Genomic DNA, 25,313 nt, shown 5'->3' with positions numbered 1-25,313 from the left:
AATTATACTCAGTGAGGTCACCCGGGCTCAGAAAGACAAATGTCACACGTTCTCCCTCATGTGGTTTCCAGTGTTGATTCTTTCTTTGTTTGATTAACTTGGAATGCATGTGGAAGTTAGGTAATGAGAAAGGGGACATTGGGTAGTGGACACATTAAAGGAGGGAAGATGGCAAACTAAAAATTACTGGGAGTGGAAAGATTCAAATATGGGGTGGGGGGTAGAAGGGTTAACCAAAATGAAGGATGCATGAAAATGCTATAGGGAAACCTATGATCTTGTAACCCAAGTAAAAAATCCAATCAGAAAGACAGTGTACACAGGTGACATGAAACAACAGGGCATGCTCTGGGTTAAAGGGTGGGAGAGGGGACACCAGAGCATGGCGGGTAGGGGGTGGTCTCACCAAGACTGGAGATGTATGAAGAGTCTTAAAAAAATCCACTAGTTTGTAAGCTAATTTAAAACATAGTTAAAAGGAAATTGAACCAAAGTTTCCTACATGGGCAGACAATGCTACTCCCAGAAGGCATAGTTTACTAACTGAAAACTCAGTGCTAGGCACAGGATACTGTCCTGTGAGTTCTTAGTCACAGAAGCTCCAAGTGCACCAAAACAGCACAGGCTACTTCCATTGCCCTCAGTTGTCACCGTCATTAGACAGACCCTATTGCTGAAGATACCACTCACTCTGGATACAAGGCATAGATACACCAACCCCAACTGAACAGGAAGCCCTCTCTTTACTGGCTGTCTTACACAGTGCCAGAAGATGTAATGCAGGCTTTTCTGGGAGAAAGGAAATCAAGGATCGTAGCCAGCATGGGAAAGTGCATGCTATAATACCAATCTACAATGAAGTATTCACCGAGACAATAGTGGCACGAACAGTTTGAGGGGTAACCAATCACTTTTTGATTGAATATCTGTGTGATCCAGAGGAGGTGTTTCAGGTTTGGCGCTGTAAACCTGGGAGATGGTAACCTGGGAGCCTACTGTTGTTATGTTGAGTATTCATGCTGTCAAACTGTATTCTAAACATCTATGTTTATACCTACAAGTGTGTGCTGCTCTTGAGTTTGGTCTGAGGCAGTGTTAAGAGCTAATGCAGAAAATCTTAACTGTTCTGATTGCCAAGTATAAGTTAACCCTGAATTCTCAGCTGTGGATGAATTATCTATCCCATCAATGGCTTAGGGGACATCTAAGAAGAATGGGCAGAAAGACTGTAAGAGAATGAGGAGGGCTGGGAAATGCCAACATGGCTGTTGGATGCATCACCTCACAGCAACTGAAATTACATCCACAATATCAAGCCCACAGAAGAACCACACCAGAGAAAGAAGGGGTCCTTGAGGCTCCAGTCCTGGTAGAGGAGCTATTGACAGTAGAGGGCTCTACTTTGAGGACAAAGCAACTAATAGATTGCATCACACCCACTCGCATTGGGACAGTACTAATTGGTTTGGGATTACTAGTAAGAACAGAAAAATGGAAAACATGAAGTTAGTGGGAAGCCAAGTGGGAACACTAGGAGAAACTGAAGTGAGGTAATGATGAGGTGGGGTGTAATAAAGATACACTGTATAAGTGTACAGAGTTTTCAAAGAATAATAAAATTATATACATATATATGTATTATGTGTGTATACCTATTCATGTATACATATATTATATTATATATACATATGTGTATGTATGTATATCCACTACACAGTACCAGCCACTAGGTTTTTCTGAAAATGTTAGTTCATGACATCTTCCTAATTGATCAAATTGCCTCATTTTAGTCACTCCAATGATTCCCACTGAATTTCCAATATAACTGAAGTTCCATTCTGTGACATATCAGGTCCATTTCGATTGATAATGTTTTCACTATCATTCCACAGCATGGAAACAGCTATGTCTCATTTCCTCCAGTCTATCTTCCCTGCTGGGAGGTCTTTCTTTGGCCTCCCACATGACTTGTTCTAATTTTCTAAATCCCCAATATCCTCTGCTCACAGAGGCATATCAGACTAACCTAAAGATATCTCCACCCTATCATTTACTAGCATGGCATCACAGACAGTCTCTCCTATCAGAAAAAAAAACTGCTAAGCATATTTTTGTCCTCAAATTGCAAGGTTCAGAGTGGAACTCTGGATTTTGTATTCAAATGACTGAAACAATACTTCGCACAAAGCAGGTACTCAAGAACTATTTACTAGGCTAGCTATTGTTTATTAACACCAAAGCTTGCTGAAAGAGAAAGACCAGGAGCAACAGTAGCCAAACAACTAAAAATGGGTTCTCACTCCAGCATCAGCCCTGATTGGATGGTGGTGACATGAGTGCAGATGCGCTGAGACCCAATAGAAGGGAAGACTATTGCTTCTTTGGCAGGTGTGCACAGGAAGAAAGGAAGTACAAATATCATATTCCTGATATTGTCATTTTTTAGCATGCCCTTCTTAGTCTTTCTATCCCAAATGTAAACAGACAGAAATGTCCTTGGGAAATATTATCATCCACTAAAGAATAAAGCTTTATAAATATACACATGACACATATACCTTCTCTTATCTTTCAAAGAACTACACTTTGAGGATTTATATAATATAGTTCTCTTTCCCTGTCTTTATCTTCTGTAAAATCCAAAAACAAAGATTTGTTGTTTCCCTGAATCTTCTTTTACTAGTCCTTTACTGGAAATGATGGGGATATTCGGGGCCTTTCATCACCCAAGTGTTCACAAAATCCCATCAGCAGCATGGTCCACAGCAAAAGCAAGTATTTCTGAGACAAAGGAGCACCCAAAATGTCACTGGAACATAGGACTTGAAATAAGCCAGTGTTGAGCCAGGCCCCCACAGATAAGTGGAGTGGAGATGAGAGCCATTGAGATCACTTCTGTCCCGTGTGACTCTAGACACTGGAGAATTAACTTGGGCTTGGGAAACAGACTGAGCCAATTTCATATCCTGGTCCTGTCATTTAGCTCTGCAAGTTTGGGGGAAATTACTTAATACATCTGAGGTTCAGATTCCTCATTTTGGAATGGGATAAACACTATATTCTGTCTCAAAAAGAGTAAGATAAATGAGGCAGGGAACATTTGCTGGGTACCATAACAGGTTGTGCAGCGGGGTTTAACAGTTTAACAAATGTCAGCAGCCATTAGCAAGGTAGCAAATTCTGAATTTCTTCTGATAAGTCCATAAAAACTTTTAAAGATTTATGCTGATACCACAGACCACTGACTTAACATCTGTCATGGGAATATAGAGTAGTGGGTTGTGGGTTGTGACCCCTTTGGGGAGTTGCATATCATCAGATACTTACAGTGCAAATCACAACAGTAGCAAAATTACAGTAATGAAGTAGCAATGAAATAATTGTATGGTTGGGGGGTCACCACAACATGAGGAACTGTATAAAACGGTCCCGGCATTAGGAAGGTTGAGAACCACTGGCATAGGGCATTGAAAGCAACTGGGCAATGCTCAGTTGTTCTGACTACCCTATAATATGTGGGCCTGGCTGACTGGAAACACGCTGGCTGTCCTGTCACCGTGCTATGCATCTGCTGGCATGTTTCTGTTGGACACTTACCTCTGAGTGCTGACCACTCTGGTAAAGTTCAGGCAGCTGCAGGAGGGTCTCCGCGGATACGTCTTTCTCCAGCACGCCATAAATGATGGGGGGGCACAGATGTGAAGAGGAGGTTGAAGAAGATCAGAACCCAATAGTCAGTCATAGATGTTCCTGAAAACCCACAGAAGAACTGGTACCAGAAGAGGAGGTTCACGTAGGCCTGGGGACACAAAAAGACGTCCAGAGCTTAGAGACATCAGTGTGCACTCAGAACACATCCCACACTGCATGTCTGGGTCCTGTCCCGTCAGACTCTCTTCAGCTTTGTTAACCGCAGATGAAGAACACAACTTACCATGGACTTCTTTAATTTTGTTTTCCTCTTAGTGAGAATCTTAGCAAACTATACACATTCTCATGCCAGCACTATGTGGCACTGGTACTATTCTAAATAATTTACAAAGAATTCATTTAATCTTCATAACAACTTGGGAATTCCTGTTGCTGCCATTTTACAGACGATGAACTAAATACTCTTGTACCTTCAAAATACACACTCGCAAATCTTAGTCTCCATCATGATGATGTTAGGAGGGGAAGTTAGAGGGTAAAGTATTTAGGTCATCATGGTAGAGCCAGCCCGTGTGAATGGGATTAGCATTTCTATAAAACACACCTCTAAAGGCTTTCCTCTCCTCAGATGTAGATGTAGCCAGACAGGATCATCACCAAAGACCAACCACACCCACTCCTTGATCTCAGACCTCTGGTCCCTAGACTGCTGAAAGTTTCCATTGTTATTACTGTGGTACTTCATTATTGCAGGCTGAATAAACTATGTCACTGAGACAGAAAGAGAAGAAGAAACTTTACCAAAGCGACCCAGCTGCTTATTTGCCATGTATGTGGCAGAGCTGAGGATGATTTTGCTCTAGATAAAAAGAACAAAGACCAGTGTCTGGCTCAGAGAAGGCACACCACACGCTTGTTTTTCCACCTTCCTGCCCAGTTATTTCTATTCTAAGTGGAATGGTGTCAACTGAGTGGCCAACATCCAGTTATCCCGAGAGTGAGACTGAGAGGTTCCCAAAGCAGGGGATTCTCATGCTAAAATCAGATGGTCCCTTGAAAAACATGGGTAGGTGGCAACCCTGGAGGTCATCTTTCCTCTGGCACTGCACCTTTAACTTGGCCAGTGCAGCAAAACCCGGTTGCTTTCAAGCAGGGCAAAGGGATTAGCACTGGACTGAGGTCCTGGAGGTTGTTTCTTATTTCAGGAGACATCTGCTATTTGACTCACTTTCTAAACCTCTGCAAAGTCTAGTTTAATCCTGTGTACAATCAAAAAAAAATTATATTCCCTTAGGGCTAGCCATCAAAAATAAGTGCCCAAAACCTGTGAAGAGTCTAACAAATATTAAGGTACTGGGGGATTTGTTAGTTACTTTAGCAGTATTATTATTATTATTATTATTATTATTATATTGCCAAGGTTTAAAGCTCAGGCTGGCCTCCAGTTCCATCTAGGGCAGCCACCTCCCCATGTTTCCCAAGAGGCCATACAATTTTAGCGAAAGATGACCTTGAACTTCTTTTTACTTGTGTGTGTGTGTGTGTGTGTGTGTGTGTGTGTGTGTGTGTGTGGGTGTGGGTGTGTAGGTATGGTGTATGTGCACACACTGTGTGCAAGTGGAGACCAGAGTAGAGCATCAGTACCCTGCTCTATCACATTCTACATCACTCCTTTGAGACGGGGTCTCTCACTGGAATTGGGAGCTACACTGGCAATCAGTCCAGCGATCCTGCCTCCACCCACAACAGTGCTATGGTAACAGGAGTACATGACCAAGCCCAGCTTTTAAAAGTGAGTTCTGTGGATTTAAACTCAGGTTATCTCCTCTATCCAGCTCTTACCTACTGAACCATCTCCCCAGGCTGACCTCAGTGTTCTGGACCTCCTGCCTCTCCACTGAGGTGCGAAGACACCAGCATGCACTACCACACAGGCAGTTTATGCAGTGATGGAATCCAGCCTAGGGCTTTGTCCATGCTATCCAAACAGTCTTCTGAACTACAACCCCAGACCACCAAAGAGCAAGACACTGCTGTCACTAGCACCATAGAAGCACCACAACACCTTAGCACATGGCCATACAACTTAGGAAGAAAATCTTCCTAACTAGTTTTCAGAGAGAGGCATTATGGTCATTTCCTACAAATCTATCCAGTTTGGATACATGTAGTTTGGGGGCATTACTCTTGAGTGTGAGCCCATCGTATTCATTAAGAAGTCATCCAACATCAAAGAAACAGTCTCAGGAATTAAGCCACTTTAAAGACTTCTGGTCCTCACAAAGATCCGGGTGACTTATAATTTACAATGTAATTACTGTTTGGGTTGGTGAATGGAGGGTATACATTAAATCTAGAGTGTAAGTGACCATCTGTAGACAGACAGCAAAAAGTAGTGCATCCCCTGGTATGTCCTGCCTTCTAACTAAAGTGCCCTCCATCTCTAAGACTATGGTGTCTCTTCCTAATATTTGTGTTTCTCAAAGGTTGGGTTTAATAAGGGCTAAAAACAGGAGGGAAGGATGGCTTACCACAATAATAATAAAGATAGAAAATGCAAAGATACTGGCAGGGGGAATACTTGGGAGAGTTCTATCTAATAGTCTTTCTAAATGTCCTTTCTAAAGGCTACAACGTCTTGAACTTTCCCATGAGAAGTCACAGATTTCTCCAGTTAAAGACTAGATATTTTAAATATTTTTATAAGGCATTTTAAATAAATGTGCTACTTTGATTTAGAAAAGAATCAAGAGCTTTCTAGAAGTTCATTGTACTGCAAAGAGAAGACCCACCATGACTCATAAACACAGACCTAAATTACACATTGAGCCATATCCTAAAGAGGATAAATGCATTTTCCCTAAAAATGCTATTTGAATAGTGTGAGCCAATGTATGTCCTTTGCTAACATGCTATGCTTTTTTTTTTTTCTTGTCAGTTCTTTAATGCTTTTAAAGGCCAAGAAGTCCAGCCTAAAGACCACAATGTAGCTGCACAGTCCACCTAGAAAAATGAGTCAGCCTAAGTCAGCATGAGTATGTAAGAAAGAAAACTGAAGTCCAGCATTTCGCTGTCTGTCTACAACCCTAGTACTCAGGATGCTGAAGTAGGGGGATTATTACAAATTTGAGGTGAAAATCAGGCCATCCAGGGCTTTATAGCAAGACACCACCTGAAAAAAAAAAAATTATAGAATAAAAAAAAAAAAGTAGGAAGGAAGGAAAGGAAGAGGAAGGGAGGGAAGGAGAGAGAGAGGGAGGTATGTGTAATTTAAATGAAACAAGATTAGACACCAGGATTTTCAAGCAATTTCTGATTATTCCAAGCAATAATCACACTAAAGTTCCATGACCACAAAAATATCTACTAAGCATAAAGACACTTTTAGTGAGGTGGGTAAAAAAAATCCTTGCAGTTGGGTTTTCATCTCTGTCCTTGATGGAGTATAAGAGCCATTATTTGGGAGCAGCAGGTTTATTTATTTACTCGTTTATTAACTTATTTGCCATTCCCAATACCACAGGAGCAAGCCTTCTCATTTTCTACTGACAACTTGTCACTATCTGTTTATAGAAGGTCAAAACTGGATTTTAAATGAGCCAGTCAGGACTTAATGCAATGTCAATGCTCAGGGAGCAGAGTGTGGCAGCAGATGGACAGGCCTAGCAATTTGTTGTCAACAGTTCAAACACACACATTCCCAGATTATTTCTGGAAAGACATGAGAACAGGTTCTGGCTGTTCTCCAGGTAGTAATTTGAACACATCCAGTCATCCCTGAGGCAACAAGAGTAGAGGCTGGATTTGAGAGGCAGTGGCAAATGTCTCAGTAGGTACATACCACATTCTTGTAGAAAAAATAGAGAATCATGTTGGAGAGTCGTGTGTAACACCAGTGCCCATGCACAAGAAGGAGCTTGCTGAGATGTCTAAACTGAGAGATAGCAAAGTCACTGGCCATCACGGCCTGCAAAGGAAACAGGGAGAGAAAATTATCCTGAGCAATGGAACATGCTAGAACACACACAGTCTAGCAGGTATAGCACGACCATCAGTTAATCCAAGTCAGTTAACTTACCTCCCAAGTCACTCCAGAGAGACTATACATATACACATGCACACACACACACACACACACATATACACATACATACACACACATACACACACACATGTAAACACACATACACATACACATACAAACACACATAGTCACACCTTCCTCATTCTCATTCTTTCATGTCTCCTTTCCTTTCTCTTCCTTCCCCATCCTCTATATTCTTCATGTCATGTATTCATCATAGGAGATGGTGAAATTTGACAAAGCTATCTGATGGGAGATGTCATTCTGTATATGTTTCTCATACTGGTTAATAAATAAAGCACTGTTGGCCAATAGGAAAGGAAGATAGGAGGGACTAGGAGACAAGGAGGAAATAGGAAGTAGGAAGGAGGAGCCAAGATGGAGAGTATGGAGAAAGCAGTATGCCGCCGGCTCCCCGGTAAGAGAAATACATAGATCAGCAGAAATGGGTTAATAATTAAGACAGAGCTAGCCAATAAGAAACAAGTAACCAGGCCAACAGTATTGTATCAAATACAGAGTCTCTGTGTAGTATTTGGGGCTGGTGGTGTGGCGGCGGGACAAGACCAGCGGCGGCAGGCGGAAAAACCTGTACACCTTACAGCTATCACATGCCTACAAATTGAAATTTTATTATGTACGTAAGCTTTTAAAAACCAGAACATACGAACACAGTAGAAATAGCCAGGACCACACAGTATTCACAAATGGCCAGCGGTAGAATGGATGAAAGTCCAGCCTCTCTCACTTTTAACCCCACAATGGTTTTATCAGTCAGATATTTCCTTTAGTAGGCAAGATGGTCATGGTAGTTAGGTCTGCATGCACTCACCTGCATGCCTTCTTGACCTGAGACACCTATCCCAATGTCGGCCACTTGTATCATGCTAACATCATTAGCGCCATCACCTGCACGAGGCAAAGAAAACACAAGACACATGTGAGGAGCGAACTGTAATCAAGTGACTATTCAAGAGAACACACTGGTCCTCTGAGGTCTATCCCACCTTCCAGAGTTACTTGGAAACTGGTTAAGCAGAATTCAATGTAGCATCTCACTGCTGTCAGAAAAAATTCCAAACTCAATGCTGCCTTCAAATCCTTCATGTTGCCTATCATAGGATTTTATGCAGTGATAAAATGCCATGGTCAAAAGAGCAACTGGAGGAGGGAAGAGCTTCTATCACCTCACAGATCATAATTCATAACTGAGGGAAGTCAGAGCTGAAACTCAAGGCAGGAACCTGGAATCAGGAGCTGATGCAGAAGCCATGGAGGAGTGTGGCTCACTGGCTTCCTCTTCCTAGCTTGCTTGGCCTGCTTTCTTATACACCCTAGGACTTATTTCCCAAGAGTGGCTGGACCCTCCCAAATCAATCACAAGTTAGGAAAATTATCTGTAGGACTTGCTTCCAGACAAACCTTAGGGACACATTTTCCTAATCAAGAATCTTCTTCCCAAATAACTCTAATATATGCTAACTTGACAATAAACTATCCAGGACACCGTGAGACCATCATAGACTGGTCCATCCCCTAGACTGGTCCATCCCTTAGATTTTTGTGTCATCATTCTACTTTGAATTTTCTAGATACATCCTGTTCTTTCTGGAAGCTACACAGATCAATTCTCTGCTTCTGTAACATTGTCCCCATCACTCCCACCTTGCTGATTTACCCAGGCTTTGTTTACCTGTCGTTTTCTCTAGAAAACCCTTCTCATGTTCCCTTTAAGCCAGGTGCCCCACTAGGCTCCCAGGGTGCCTCATCCTCTCTTCCACATGGTTTTACAGTGGTGTTCAGTCACTGGTCCTACTGCAACACTAGAAGTCTCTTCCAGATGTTATGCTCCTTCAGGTAATGAACATGTGTTGTCCAGAAAGGGCTGCTGACTCTGAGCCCATGTGGTTTGTTAGGGTAAATTTATGGACGGGAAACTGCATGAGGCCTGGACATCAACATCTTGTCTTCCCTGCCATCACTGATTGGTAAAGATGGACCCCTGATTCAATTAATAAAGTTCAAGGGTTTGGCTCTAGGTACATCTTAATCTAGGGATCTCAACCATTCACTCATCTCCATGTACAAACAGAATGATTGGACCAAATTCCATCCCATACCATCTAAACACACATATATAGTGGAACTTCCTGGCATGTTATTCTCTCCATTGAAACTCATTGTTTGATGGTCTTAGAATGCCAAAACTTTAGCACTCACTGGACCTACAATTCGCTAACTTTTATGTTCGACCAATTCTTCCTTTGTTAGTTACAGATTTCTATTCCAGCTGGATACTTGACAACACTGCCAAGGCATCTGAAAGACTTTTCAAGCTAAGTAAGTTTAAGATCCCACATCTCAAGCCCCTGCCTCCACATCACCAAATGTCATACCCCCACCCAAGACACTGGCAGTCACTTCGACAACTCTTTCTGCCACGGCATACATCCAATTCATCAGCAAACATCAGCAGCTCTATCTTCAAAGCTACTCTAGTGTCTGACCTTGTCCCACTCCCCTCCTCCTTTGCTCCTATCTGGGCCCAAGCCACCACCATCTCTTGTCTGAAATATTTTACTGTTTTCCTCATTTATGTCCTTGTAGCATGTCTATTCTCACATAGAAAATGATGTGATCCTTTTAAATATAAGACAGATTGCTCCCCTCACTCCCATTTCCAGATCAAAGCCAAAATTCAAGACCCAACATGACCTGGCCACACCCACCTCTCTCTGCCACTCATTCAGCTGTAGAAAACACCCCCCAGTCTGCTTTGGCCATGAGCGGTACATTCCATCCTTTGGCTTTTCCTCTGCTGTGCAGTCTGCTAGGTATGTTTATCCCTCATCTCCAGTGTCCCCTCTGCCATTTCCTTTATGTCTTTACTCACAGACAGACAAAGCAGACGGTTGTACTCTGGGAACCAAACTGAAAACAGCAAATCTTATCCCTATTTCTTTTTCAGTAGCATTTGTTAAGTGATATTTCCCACATTCACATTTAGTTGTTCATTCACTTGTGCTACTCTGTACCCTCCTACTAGATGTAAACTCTCTAAGAAAGGTATCAGTTATAGATACTGTTTTATAGCTATTGTCTAGGATGGGGCAGTCACTAAATGGGTACTTTTTTTTAGTATTCCTAAATTTAACTTTCCTAAAGGTAGAAATCCTGGAGGTTTTATTTAGTTCTCCAATTCAGTATTTAACTCCAGGTAATCAAGTTGATTTGGGGTCTAAAACACAACCCCAAAAGTATTATCATCCTGTTCTCTGTGTTCCATCTCTAACACCAGGTTCACAGCAGGCCGTGAGAGAGGCTGGGAAACAGTACAGACAGAAGTCGGAGGGGAGCAAAGTAAGTACAACTGGGAAAGCAAATACAGAATTGTAAAGTTAGACCAAAGGAAGGACAGGCAAAGGTCATAGAACAGAGCATGCAGGGCAGGGTGCCCACCTCCCCACCTCCGCTCACCAATGGCCAGGGTCATCACGTGGAGATGGTTTCAACCAATTTCACCACCTCACTTTTTTGAAGGGGTGTGGCTCGGCAGCAGACCACAGCTTGGCACCATGCAGTCAGCTCCAGGAACTGCCTTTGCAGACTCTCCTGCAGGGCAAACTCCAGGGTCTTTCCTGTGATGACGAGCCCAGCACGTTCAGAGCCCTGGGGGTCAGGAGGCTGACAGGAGGCCTTTCTTAGTGATGCTGGCTTGGGAGAGGCTTGAGTTCTCTTCTGCAGTTCTTTCAAAATCGAGCTCATCAGCATCTCACAGGCATCCTTGAACAAAGACATAGAGACATTTAACCTTGGGGCACCACTGAGGAGTTGGCTCCAATTTCTTCCTTCTCTTTCTTTAGTGATTGCTGGATCAAGGCTGCCTAGGGTAGTGAACTGTGGATTACTTTCAAGGAGCCCACTTTATAACTTTTCAGTTTTGCAGCTCTCCCATGAGCTTCTGTGGATGTGAGGCCTGGTAAGAAGGAAGAAGCACCTCAAACACAAGTCCACAGCTAAAATGTAAAATTCTATCGCATTAGTCCCATGCAGGCTCCCTGGTTGGTGGTTAAGTCTCTGTGGGTTCCCACGAGCCCAGGTTAGTTGATCCTGTGGGTTTTCTCGTGGTGACCTTGATTCCTCTGGCTCCTACAATCCTTCCTCCCTCTCTTCTTGGGGATTCCCAGTGTTCCACCCTGCATATATGTTACAGTTGTGTAGCTTGGTCTTCTTGTGGGACTCCTAACAAGGGGGCAGGGACTGTCCCTGACTCTTCTGCTGGCTTTTGGCACCCCTACTCCTCATATTGGGTTCCCTTGTCCAACCTTACTACAAGGGGGAGGTGCCTTGTTGTGGGATATTTGAGCAAATTGTTTTAACCTTGCCTGCCTAGGGCACCTGACTGGTTTAGTAAGGAGCTGAATGGCCAATAACTAGGCTGGGGAGGTTAGGCAGGACTTCAAGGCAGAGAGAGGATCTCAGGATGAATCTAGGCAGATGCCAGTGAGACTTGGAGCAAGTCAGAGGAACAAAATGGAAGAGAGGTAAAAAAGCCGTGTGGTAGAACATAGATTAATAGAAACAGGTTAATTTAAGTTACAAGAGCTAGCTGAGAACAAGCCTATGCTAAAGGTCAAGCTTTCATAATTAATAATAATTTTCTATGTTGTTTTTTAGGGACTGGTGGCCCAAAAGAAAGTCTGATGGGAAAGTCAACTACAGTGCCTAGTCTCATTGCAGCTTGATATGCCATATTTGGTTGATAGATAGCCATGGGAAGCCACCCTTTTCTGAAGAGAAACGAGGGAGGAGTGGATTGGGGGGTACAAAAAGGAGGTAGGGGAGGACCTAGGAGGAGAAGATGGAGGGAAAAGTGATAGGGATGTAAAACATAATCATAATGACAATAATATAAATAATTTTTAAAAATTCACCAGGTAAGCATCAACTCTTCCCCGGAAGTGGGTCTCTTGAGCCCCAAGGTCTCATTCACCAACTCCTAGCTGTTTGGCTAGGGAACACTTCAGCTCTCTGAACCTCAACTTCCTCATCTGCAGAAGGTGCATGCTACCTCCATCCACACTGCTGTGAGGACCAACCTAAATGCAGATGTTTCAACATTTCCATCTTCTTTTTTTTTGTTTAACACATTATCTACTCAAAAGCATTTGCTGAGGAACTCTGAGAGAATGTTGTGGACTCAGGGGACATAGCCTCATGGAGCTTGCATTCTGGGCAGCAGGAAGTTTTTAGTGGTGACATCACATCACATCTACACTGCACATGACACAGGAAATGTTTTGAAGGTAGCCATCCCTTCTACTCTCTTTGGGTTTTGTTGTTGCTGTTCCAGAGGCTGAACCTTGGATCTTACACATGCGGAGCATTTGCTCTGTGTCTGAGCCATGCCCTCAATCCCCCAACTCACTTTTGAATCCTTTATAGTGGAAAGACTATAGAGGCGGCTCAGTGGCTGAGAGCATTTTTTCTGCTCCTGTAGAGGATCAGAATTCAGTTCCCAGCACTCACTAGAGACTCACAAACATCTTTAACTCAATCAAGTTCAAAGGCATCCAACATGTTATTCTGGATTCTGGGTGCACCTGCACTAACACACACTAACACATGCAGAAACTCTCTCTCTCTCTCTCTCTCTCTCTCTCTCTCTCTCTCTCAAACACACACACACACACACACACACACATACACACACACACACACACTCACACTTCAGGTCTATCAAGTACTCATTAAATATTTGCTGAGTGGGTTCTACTCAGGATGACTAATAATAAACTTACAGAGAAAGTATTGTATAGAATGACCACCAAGTCTAGATCTCAGGTGTAGCAACAGGAGATTTAAGCCTACACGCCCAGCTTGAAAGTTTGCCGACTCAAGAACATCCCATGAGTGATATTTTTTAACTTTTTAAGTGCTGCTTTACCAAGCATTTCTTCCCTTTTTGTTTTAAGGAATTTTTAAAATTACTTTATTTTTTATATACCAATCCCAGTTCCCCCTCCCTCCTCTCCTTCCACTCAACTCTCCCCCGCTTTCCATCTACTCTATGGAAGTCTACTAAGTCTGTCCCATCATCTCCTTGAGGCAGGACCAAGGCTCCTCCCGACCCCAACACCCTATGTCTAGACTGAGCAAGGTATCTCTCCATATAGAATGGGCTCCACTAAGTCATGTTTTTTGTGTGTTAATGTTAGGTCTTGAACCCATTGCCAGTGTCTCATATATTGTCCCAGTCACCTGTATTAAATGAGTCTAGTTCAGTCTCATGCAGGTCCCCATTTGTAAGACTGGAGTCAGTGATCTTTCACTAGCTTGGCTCAGCTGATTCTGTGGGTTTCCCCATCATATCAAGCATTTCTTAACCCACAATAAAATGTAAGGAACAAAGAAAATGTAGGAATCTACAGAGGCATGATGCAAAGAAGACTCAACAACCATATTATGTATAATAATCACCATTGTAGTGGTGCTCTGGAGATGGGCATGGGGTCATGCTCACCCATGTGAAAAAATTCGCACTGGTCTTACACAATGGATTAGCCTACTAGGAACAGACTAGTTCCTCCATAAACAGATGGGGAAAGGAGTTGGCCTGGTCTCTCCTTACTCACTTGCTTTCTTTCCTCCCATGTGAGTTTTTCTCCTCCTCACCATCTGTGCACATATCTAGCACCATGTTTGTGAGTTTTCAAATTGTGGGCTAAATAAACCTCTTACCTTCTATATAGTACTCAGCCTCACAGATTTAGTTACAGTGCTGCAAAACAGATAGTCTAGATCCAGTTACAAAAATGGAGCTACCCAACTACCTTAACCTTTGAACTAATTTGAACCCATATACTTCTAAAGCCATGAAAGAAACATCACACATGCTTATTATAGACCAAATTACAACATTAAAGACTGTTTGTACAAATGTTGTTTAGTTTGGTGAAATTAATGTGGCATAATTTAGAAATCAGCATACTTGGTAATCTTTGAAAATCAGAATATTCCATGTGAGGTGTTGTTTTAGTGGAACATAGTAAAACTATAGTAACATAAAACAGTCTTTGTAACATTAATATTATATGGTAGAGTTTACAGTCTAGATAGATATTCTTCATAATGTAATTGTGAATCACCTGTCACTTTATGATTATTACACATAGGTATTTAATCCATGAGTGTTTAGTTTTTTTAGCAGTATGTATACATACATGTATACACATATACACACATACACACACATGTACACTTATGCATACACACACACACACACACACACAAACATACATATACCACATACTATTCATAGATTCCAATTTTGTGAGTTCAGAAAACTTGCTATCATTTGTTTCCAACCCATAATCTCAGGCTTTTGAAGTCATATACTGCCAGGAAAAGAGTGACATTTAGGTCATGTGATGCATGCCCTCTCAGGCAAAGCTGAGAAAATGGATACACTATTCTGATTATTACCATTATTTACTTGGTTTTTTGAAACAGCATTCCTCTATGTAGCCCTGATTGTCCTAGAACTAATTTTGGAGACAAGACTGGCCTCAAACTCAGAGATCTGCCTGCTTCAACGTCCCCAGTGCTGAGACTGTTTGGTGACACTTCTTTTTTTCATCTTTCTCCTTTTGGCTGGGTTTCTGTTTCCTGAAATGGCTCCTAATTACAGTGTTGTTAGTGTCCCCAAACACTCAACAGCTATGACATACAGTGCTGAGAAACTGTATGTTAAGTACTCTCTTTTCAGGCATGAATTGGAGTGACATTTGCCTACACATATAATGAGAATGAATCTACAATAAATATTAAATAAGTTATCATGAGAGAGAAACACGCAAGAAGCAATGTTAGGTGTTAATCAACTGACAATGTATTCTATGTGATCACAGGAAGTAAACTGTGAATCTCCCTCGGGACAGCACTCACTATTCACTAATTCAGGGTCAAGATAATGCTATAAAACATAACTCTACCAATTGTAGGAAGCGTTTAAATCACTATAAAATATAGAAGTGTCTTGACATAAAAGAGACCAAATTCGAATTTAATTACGATTTCACCCATGATAAATCAAAATATTCTGGTGTCTCTGCCTATAAAATGAGTCAGTGTGTACTTGTTACAATCGTCAAATGAGATCATGCATGGATAGTTTCTTGAGCTTCTAATAAAGATTATAAATATTAGATTGTTATTAGGAGGGGTGTTTTATATGCCTCTAGTGTAAACTGAAGGGGCAATCCTGTGTTTGTGAGTATGATAAACATGTCTGGACAGGATAATGTGAACACAAAAGAAAAAAAACCTTCCTAAGATAAAGACTTTTAAGTGGATACAGTTTTGCCTTAGTTTTTTTGGGAGTGAATTTCACAGATATATATGAAGTTACCACACAGACATGACTTCAGATATCCCCTTTTAGTTTTTAGGGACTCCTACGGTATGGACATTGGAAAAGGAACATATTTACAGACTAGTGTCTAAACCGATATTAAATTAAATTATGTCCACTGTTTTCTTTTGATCTATATAGAAAATTTTCATATATGAATCATTATTAGTAGCAACTAAAATTAACTAAATATGTACTAAATACTTATTGGACTGGTAGTTTTAAGTGTCTTCTGATATAAATTGTATATTTATAAATAAACTTTATAATCCTGCTGATTTTTACCAATCAATAAATTATCTTAGTCAATAGATAAAAAAAATATATATAACATGTTTTTTTTTTTTTAAACTAGAAGGAAGGGTTTTACATGTTTTTATCATGAAGAAATTAGAAATGATCGAGGAGACAACTATGCTTAATTTGATTTAGACATTATAGAATCTGTACATGGACTAAAGCCCCTTTGATTTCAAAGAGTGACTGACACACCTGACCTGAAAGATGCTATGCCCTTCTTGTCATGATGACACAGATCACTACATCTATTCTCAAACAGGAAGCACTCTCCTAACAAATGCAGAGAGTCCCAGGCCCACGAGGCATGCATCGCTATGCTTGGTTTCCCATGTATGTAGACTTGGTGATATCTGGAAAGATGTTTGACCTGTCAATAGGCTTTCTCTGAGGGATGGTTTTAATATCCTATCTTTTCTAAAAGGCTTCCACATTATTTGAATGTTCTATTCAAACATGTATTATAATCTTGAGACAAAAGTTCTTCGTGCCTAAAAGCCTCTGAGTCAAAACTGCAAATAATTAACTTTATTTTTCATTTCCTTGTTTATGGATTTGGTGTGTGCTGGCGGGGGGTTTCCATGCCGTGGTGTATGTCTGGTGGTCAGATGGCAACTTTTAGGGGTCAACATCGATTTTCTCTTTCCACTAGGTTGGTTGTGGTGGGGGGGTCAATCTCAGGTCCCAGGCTTAGCAGCAGCATTTCATCAGCACTATTTAATTTTCTTTTTTATTTCATGCTTCCAAATCTCTCAGTAGACATTTAGCATTTTTTAGGTGATGCTAGCATTAGAGACCATCCGCAGGAGGACATCCCCAAGTCTGCAGAAGCCCTTCACAAATATCTCCTGATGCTGACAGGAGATATTTCCTTATCTTTGCCCATAGTCACATCAGTGCATGGGTGTTACAGTCTGTGACAGGTGAGGAAGAAGAGGCCACACAGGGCAAGTAACTCCCTGAGGACCTATGCTTGGTCAGCAGTAAGTAAATATTTCACTAGCCACTCATGCCATATCCATTCTGAGTCACTGAAATGATCCTGCCCCTTGGTGGTACTGGGTGTTGGCTTTTGGTTATGAACATGGCCCCCAGATCTGCTATAAAGAGAACTCAGTCTGTGTTGTAAAAGACAGCTCTCTTTCCTCAAAAATAGCACAGAGTATCAGTGGAGGCTTAGCCATGAAACAGCTAGTCAGAAGAGACAGCCTATGAAGACCCTGATTCCGCGAGATGGCTAGAGAGGGCATCACAAAGTCTGGATGCTGTGACAGAATCCTGACTTTGATATGGAAGAGAGGAGGCAGGCAGAGCTTTCAAGCAAAGTAAACAGTATGAGCACATGTTGGTGTGTTTCTCTCTCCTACGAGCCTTCTGTGAAATATCCATCTAACTTACTCAAATACCCATCCTAGTCATTAATGGTAGCATAAATTACAAGTAAATAAGCAAACAAATAAATAAAAAACATGGGTGATTCAAAATCTTTTCAGTTCCTGCTTTAACACTCCATCCCTTTCATTTCTACCAATGATAGGGGCTCTTAGGAGCACTATCTACATCTACCACTAGAGGGCAGGATTATGCTGAGAGCCTACTTTTAAAATTTATAAAAATATCTAGTCACTAACAGAAATTACAACGTCCCTCCAACTCGAAAAGGAGGTGGGTTTATGTCTCAAGAGTTCATATACATTCTCATTTTTGTCTGTCTTGTGAAATCTCTTGGTCTAACAGTGAGAATGTGGGGGAGAGGGTGCCCAAAATAAAAAGGGAAGTTTTTTTTTTTTTTTTTTTTTTTTTTATAATGCTTGTATTCACCCATGATGCTTCTGAATATGGCTTTTAGAAAAACTATGGCATACTCCCAAATATGAGCAAGGTCATTCAGCAGCATAACATCAAGAGCTACAGATGGTCAGATCAGCTTTTCCTTGTTCTTGAATACACCAATGGCCTACTGCCCTACCAGCTTTCAGTTAAGAGAGTATTTGGCTCAACATCACCATGCATACTTTGCTCTGTGTATTGAGGATGAAGAGCTTGTCATCTGGCTCCAGGAGTTTGCATGCATAAGCTATGTTGACAGCTGTCTCCTGCTTGTCCCCTGTCAGCATCCAGATCTTCATGCCAGCTTTGTGAAGGGCTTCTATAGACTCGGGGACTCCCTCCTGAAGACGGTCTTCAATGCCAGTAGCACCTGGAAAGTAATCAAACAGCAAAGCAGGTTGCTTAGAAACCAGAGGCAGCTGGGACTCCATTGACTCCTATCCATGGGCCATTCAGTCCTGAACTGTATAAACTGCCCCAGCAGCATCCAGAGATGCAAAGAAAGCCAAAGAGCAGTTGTAAAACACCAAGGATTGTGTAATTTATCAAACACATTCTCCTTTTGGCTAGTATTCATCTCTACAAACTCAAAAGCTGATTCTCTTATTTACATAGACTTGCCATAAATTCTATAGTTCAGTGAAACTTCCTAGGGTAAGGAAGGCATTTAGAGAATACCCTTGGCTCTAAGATACAATGTCTGTTAGGAATGCTTTTCCATAATGTCAGTCCACAATGTCCTATTCTGGAATGGGATGCAGTCAGTTTTGGAATTCCTGTTTTCCCCACCAGTGATGTGGTATAAATTTTCTATTTTGCAATACCTGTTAACCACCCATATTTCTATAGAAAACCTCCAAGATTTTCATGCTAATTAAATTTGATGTAAAAAATAGTGTTACATCAAATCAGGTTTGATTTTGCTGCCAAGTGAATTTTGGCATTAAACCTACAGAGCCTTAAATTCATTTGGAAATGCAGATTAGGAAGTACGCATCTAAGCTACTTACACCACCACAAAGAAATTATTAGTATTTAAAAGGGACATGACTATTCTACTTGACAGACATTGAGATCATGTTTCCACCTAAATAACGAGCAGAACAGAGCTCAGAGACGGCTCTCTGGTGTATTAGTTCTTCTGTAAGAATCTACATCTCCATGCTCCAAGCAGTGTTTTTGAACTTGATGGCCCCTCAGAAGTCACTCCAGGAGACTTTCAGCCACTCCAGTGTCTAGGTCACACACAAGACCAACAGCCCTTGGACTGTTTATTGTTCTGTAAGTGATTCCCAGGTGTGGGTCAACCTGACACAAGAGGTATCCATTGTGCATTTGTGTTGGAATCGGGCAAGAGGAGAAGAAAAATAGACTTCAAGATCACTTGCAATACAGAATAAAGGACAGGGACCCTATACTTGGGAATACTTGAGTTTGTTGCTTTTCAGTTCATGTCTAAGCCTTTGAGCGTGAACACGTCACTGTACTACATTGTGCCCGTTTCTTCTAAATAAGATGCCTGTTTATTATAAAGATTTAAGAAGACAACATATTTTTAAGACTTCACCTAATTCCTTGCAAGACACCTGCAAAACCCTTCTCTCAGACCAGGGTATTTGTCTGTGTGTATACTCTTGTTGGGTATTTAGGTTTTACATCCCTAGCAAGAATGTCCACCCTGTTCCTGCCACAAGTGAACCCTCCAGTTCACTCAAGTGGAACACAAGTCTGAAGGCACTGGAACACAAGGAGAGATCAGGATGCACGTGGTTGGGAGAGCCACATATGCATACTAGATCAGAGTGGCTAAAGGGGACTACAGTAGAATGGTTTAGAGACAAAATTCTCTGCTCACGCAATACAGCGCCATTTACCTACCAAGTAATGTGAGTTTGTTCTCTAGTCTCATGGCAGATTCAACCAGCAATTCTTCCCTGTTGTCAATGCTTGTCTCAGCTAAAAAGTGATTCCTCAACCACTCTGTATATTCAGTGTCGCTCATGACCTAAGAGAGGGAAGAAAAGAGACTAGGAGGCAGGGCATTAAACCTTGCAATATGCTGCCAGGACTGACCGGGGACGGAGTTCCATGCCAACAACTACACATCTGAATTTCATCCTGTGGGCACACTTGTATCTGACCCATACTCCTTCACACAGGGACACAAGATTCCCAAACTCTGATCAGGAAATGCGAACCAGCTGGTAGAGAGACAGCACTGCTGAGGCATCCTGGGAAATTTGAAGGGGGTTTCAAATATTTAAAAACAGGACACAAGGAGGTGGAACAGGCCTCCTGTTGATGGTTAACTCTGGGAGCATTCTAATGGTGCAGCTAAGAAAATGTCCTCAAGATTGTTCATTGGAGTGATGCCACAGCCAACAATACTTCAGAGGTCTTTGAAAATTCAATCACATGGTTAAGCTTCAGAAAAGGTAAAATGAGAGGCACCCTATAGGAAACGCAAGAAGGACTTGGTTCTAAAAAAACATAAATGCAACTCCTGAAGAAGAAACCAATGTCCCCCTGCCTTTAGTTGTCATAATGGATGAATCTGAATTTCCAGTCTTAAAAGCAGGGTTGAGTGGAGGGGGTTAGCAATTTTTGTCTTATACACTCATTTTGGCCTGCCAGGAAATTTCATTTGGGAAAATATAGCATCTAATGGAATACATTCAAGTGAGAAGGCAATCTTTAATCCCCTGCTCCTCCTACAATTGCATCACAGAGGCATTTGATCCCTCATGTCCCTGGTTGAAATGGGTTCCTTGGAGGTCCCCAAGAGCTAGTCCCACTTTGTCTCCCACAGTAGCTAAGAACTAGAACGTGGGTAGTCAGTGAGAGGTTTTGGCAATAACCATCCCCAAATCACTCCTCTTTGGGGACAGAAATCTAACCCAGTCATGTACAGGATGGAGAGGCTGTATCAAAGGACCCCAGTCTGGGGAACCTCCCTGGTACCTGGATTGGGATAGAGATCTGATACACACACAGTGTATCAGATGATGGGTAAACAGATATAGCAAGATTGTGTGTGCTACACTCAGCCTTCTCACCTTCTTAGCTATACATAAAGTGCGCAGCCCTCGTTTGGCATATTCATCCAGGTGGCTCTGCGTTTTCTCTCGTATTATCATCTGATGTTTTTCCAGATTTGTTCCATCTGAAATCATGAACAGAAAAATCATTATTCCTGCCAGGCTGCCCAATTAGACTTTTTTTTCCTTTGAAGAATGACAGTTTAATCTATAATAAACAAAAGGTATTTTTTTTTTTTTAAGCTTTGGTTCTCAACTGTGTGCCTAGGGAAGGAAGACAGCAGCATAATTCTTCACTTTGATTCTCTTCCCCAGGGCAGAGGAAGAGGTAAAGGTTTGATATGACTGCTCATGATTGGTGAATGCTATCTATCCTGTCCCGGGCACCCCACCTTTGCTGGGCAATAGGCTCTTTCTGCATTTCACACTGAGTGACATGAAGCCTCTCAGGAGCCCATAAAAGGTAGTATGATGCCCCCTTTCCCAAACTGGTAATGTCACGGTGGCACAGCTAATGATTGATTTCAGATGTAAAGAAACCATGGTCCCCACAGCTTCAGAACCCCCTCCCGCCTTCCCATCCAGCCCTAGGCAGCATTTCCCCTTTTCCAGTGTGACTTCATAGCCTCTAACAGAACCCTTGGGAGTGGCGGCTGAATGCCCAGCCCTTCCAGTCACCACCATGGCAACTGTGCAAACCTACCTGAGGAAGCCACCGACAGCAGCTCCATGATCACAGAATCAGCACCCTTTGTATACACCACGACTTGTTTGGAAAGAGGATGCCGGACCACAACAGACATTCTTTTTCTTACTGAGTCAAAGGGAAGGATGTGTAAGAGTTGAAATGTTAATGAGCCCAAAGCAGCAAAGTCCACCATGACCTGCTCTGGGGTCCGAGACTGTAGAGTGCAGTGGTAAGCCCTGGCGGCGTACACTAAGGCTGCTTCATCCGGACTCTCAGCTTCATAGCACAGGTTGGAAGCCAAAGAAGGTGGTCCATTTAGGGCATCAGCTGTACCAATGGTGAGTCCAATGGCACTGTTTTGTGCCTCAGTTTCTGTACAGCAAGCTGAGTTACTGGCCTGGAGGCTTTCACCCATCTGGGAAGGCTCATCCTCCATAGGAGGTGACAGTTTTGTTCGACTAAAGAAAGAGATTCTGCTCACAAAGGCAGAAGGAGTCCCAGAAGTCGGGTCCTTCCCACTGGCAAGAGACGGTGAACTTGATCTCCGGACTGACAATTTCTGGAAGATGTTTTTAATCTCTTCCAAGGACTTGATGGGCATTCCACTCAGTGAGGAGAGCCCAACCTAGGAAAGACAATGGGAGAGGTCTCAATAGCGTGTCTAATAACATGCCATCACAACTCTAAAGTCCAACTGAGGAAAAAGTGAGAGATGAAAGAGTTACCACTGTCTTAACTGTCAATCTGCTTTTTCCCTGGAAATTCCATGGCAAACAGGAAGACATGTGATGTCACATGTGATGGCATTGTACATTTCTCTAACTATTCAGGAAGATATCAACAACTGAAAACAAAGGATACAAAATGCTAATAATATTGGCCTTATAGAACTTTTTCTAAAGAAGAAATTCTACATGTATGAAATCTATAATCTTTATTGGCACAGCTTAGCAATAGCAATTATAAGCAAGTTGAACCAGGCATGGTAGTGCTTGTATAGTCTCAGCACTTGAAAGGCAGAGGCAGGAAGAGGACCCCAAATTCAAAGCCAGGTTGGGCTACATGAAACCCTTTCTCTCAGAATCTACTGTGAAACAATCAATCACCATTAAACTACAAATTCAAGTTAATACTCAATACCAAAACAAAAAAATCTTCTTGAAATTTATTTTAAAGTGAAGTTTACTAAGCACATGGATGCATTGTTAGAAAAGTTCAATGCTTTCTGGGGTATTGCAGAAAGAGCTCAGACAACAGTAAGAGAAAACAGAACAGCAGCAGCAACAACAACAAAAAGACCACACATCACCAAGACCACAGGAGGGCGGAAAAAATCAATCAAAAAAACCAACACAATACATTTTTCTTTTTCTTTACAGAGTCTAGGAAAGGTTGTCATCTTGATATTTACACCAAAACTGGCCAATGAATGAAGAAAGTCAAAGGGGAATTAGCTACACCATCACGTGATTTTAATTCTTTACCAGTACCCAATTTGTTCTTATTGGTATCCTGTCTTCTTTTACACTTTTAACATCAGCGATTTAGTTTTGTAATTTCATGACAATCATTTGGAGAGTACGGAGAATTTCAACGTTTTCTTCAGAAACTAATTTTATAACCATCTGAAGGGTTCCTGCTAGTACATCATCAGCAACTCGGATGTCAAGCAGGACATGCAGTGGGGAGGTCTCTGTTTCTCATGGTAAGCTCCCTTTCTCCCATTACCCTAACCATCTGGGAGGCGCAGGAGCTCTTTACGCCTCCAAAGATTTTATTCCAAGCAGTAAAGCATTATATCAACAATAGTTTGTAGAAAGGAAACACCAAAAGTTGTCAATTTTGAAAAGACTGTGTCGTACAACTTTTCATGAGTCCCCCCATTTATTCTGTAATACCACAATCGCTTTTGTCAGAGCATCTTCCCAGTCTCTGATCGGGTACAGCTTAATTGTAAGTGAATTACTTTTATGTTGAAGTTCCCACCCTCTGAAGTTACCAAAAGGAAATGATCAGTTGGAAAATTAAAATTTAATTTGGGTTTTGTTGTAAATTGAATTTTAAGTGGATGTGCAGGAAAGGCAAAATACACCAGGAGGCTAATACACCACAACAGATCACCAGGCTCTGCAATGTTTTCCTTCCTAACTGGAAAATGAATTTTCCATGAGCTCTAAAGCTATAACTATACTTCTAGCTCCTGGCACATCGTACTCATACTGGATAATGAGTAGACTGAGTTAAAACAAACCTAGCTGGAACAGGAAGAAAGCTTGTCACAATCATGACCATTAAACTAACGCTTCAGACTTCGTATGATGTTGTGCATTCGATGCTGCCTGTCTCTAAAGTCTCACAGACAGCTTCAATTTAGTAAAAGATAGTGAAGGCAAAGTGGAAGTTCTCCTCAGCAGTCCTCTCCTAGACCAAATTATAGAGTAAAGCCCAGGGTCCTACTGCCTAGGTTCAACCCCCACCCCCATACACTGGTTTTGGCAACCGTGGTGAGATCCTTCCAAAGCTTAAAGACGAGGAAAAACAGAGCTAGAGTGCTTACGCTCTTGGGGCTCTGGTGAGAGGACTGGACACAATAGAACCAGTAGACCTCTTAGAGTGTGGTCGGTGCCGAGCCAAGAACAAGTCCTGAGTAAATGGTTTGCACCTGCCATATTCTTGCTGCTCTTGGTATTTTACTGTCATCATATAACAAAACCACCACAGATGCGTGCAAACTCCACATTGTCTGTTGCTGAGTAAACCCCTTGTTTGCCTTAGAGTTTACCCCTTTTGCCGAGGCTGGTTGAGGAGCAGGAAACCACCACTGTGTTGCAGATTGCCAGAGCAATGAAGAAATCCACGATGTTACAAAATCTCTGGGGGTGGACTCCTGCATGGTCCCATCCAGTGGGGTGAAGAGCTGAGGGGGTAATCTGGCTACACTTGTCCAAAAGTATGGTATCTGGTACCACATCTGTTTCCTGAAGAGACAATATGACAAAGTGTTGTTATTAATATGAGGAGCTCCCTATAACGGTAAACTAAATTTTAATTTTTTTCTACATGTATTTGTGTGTGTGTGTGTGTGTGTGTGTGTGTGTGTGTGTGTGTGCAAGTAGATGACTACAAAGCTGAAATCCTGTTCTGTGATCATGACGGTAAAAGCAATACTAAAGCTAGTAAAAGTACTGCGTGTGTATTCACACAGTCACAAAAGAGATACCCCTTTCAGCAATACCATGCAGATAAGAGCTGTCAAAATGAAGCTGGGTCTATCCAGATACTTGGGACCCTAGAAGACACTGAAATCACCAT

The 25,313-nt window shown here is 41.9% G+C and overlaps 1 protein-coding gene across 1 annotated transcript in view; it reads right to left on the bottom strand.

Moving 5' to 3' along the window:
• LOC127229331 (phospholipid-transporting ATPase VD-like) overlaps positions 1 to 22,627 on the bottom strand; it is a 30,969-nt gene extending 8,342 nt beyond the window's left edge. The window contains 10 exon segments of the mRNA XM_051194431.1: positions 3,598 to 3,693; positions 3,695 to 3,799; positions 7,493 to 7,618; positions 8,568 to 8,644; positions 11,213 to 11,245; positions 11,248 to 11,518; positions 18,461 to 18,645; positions 20,154 to 20,280; positions 21,332 to 21,438; positions 22,017 to 22,627. Of these exon segments, the coding sequence (XP_051050388.1) occupies positions 3,598 to 3,693; positions 3,695 to 3,799; positions 7,493 to 7,618; positions 8,568 to 8,644; positions 11,213 to 11,245; positions 11,248 to 11,518; positions 18,461 to 18,645; positions 20,154 to 20,280; positions 21,332 to 21,438; positions 22,017 to 22,602 (1,713 nt within the window). The 5' untranslated portion in view covers positions 22,603 to 22,627.
• Between the last annotated feature and the right edge of the window lie 2,686 nt (positions 22,628 to 25,313).

This window comes from Phodopus roborovskii, unplaced genomic scaffold (genome assembly GCF_943737965.1).
Source record: "Phodopus roborovskii unplaced genomic scaffold, PHOROB, whole genome shotgun sequence".
In the NCBI taxonomy this organism is placed as follows: Eukaryota; Metazoa; Chordata; class Mammalia; order Rodentia; family Cricetidae; genus Phodopus; species Phodopus roborovskii.
The sequence above is the reverse complement of the archived record's forward strand: the minus strand, read 5'-3'. Positions and strand labels throughout refer to the sequence as shown.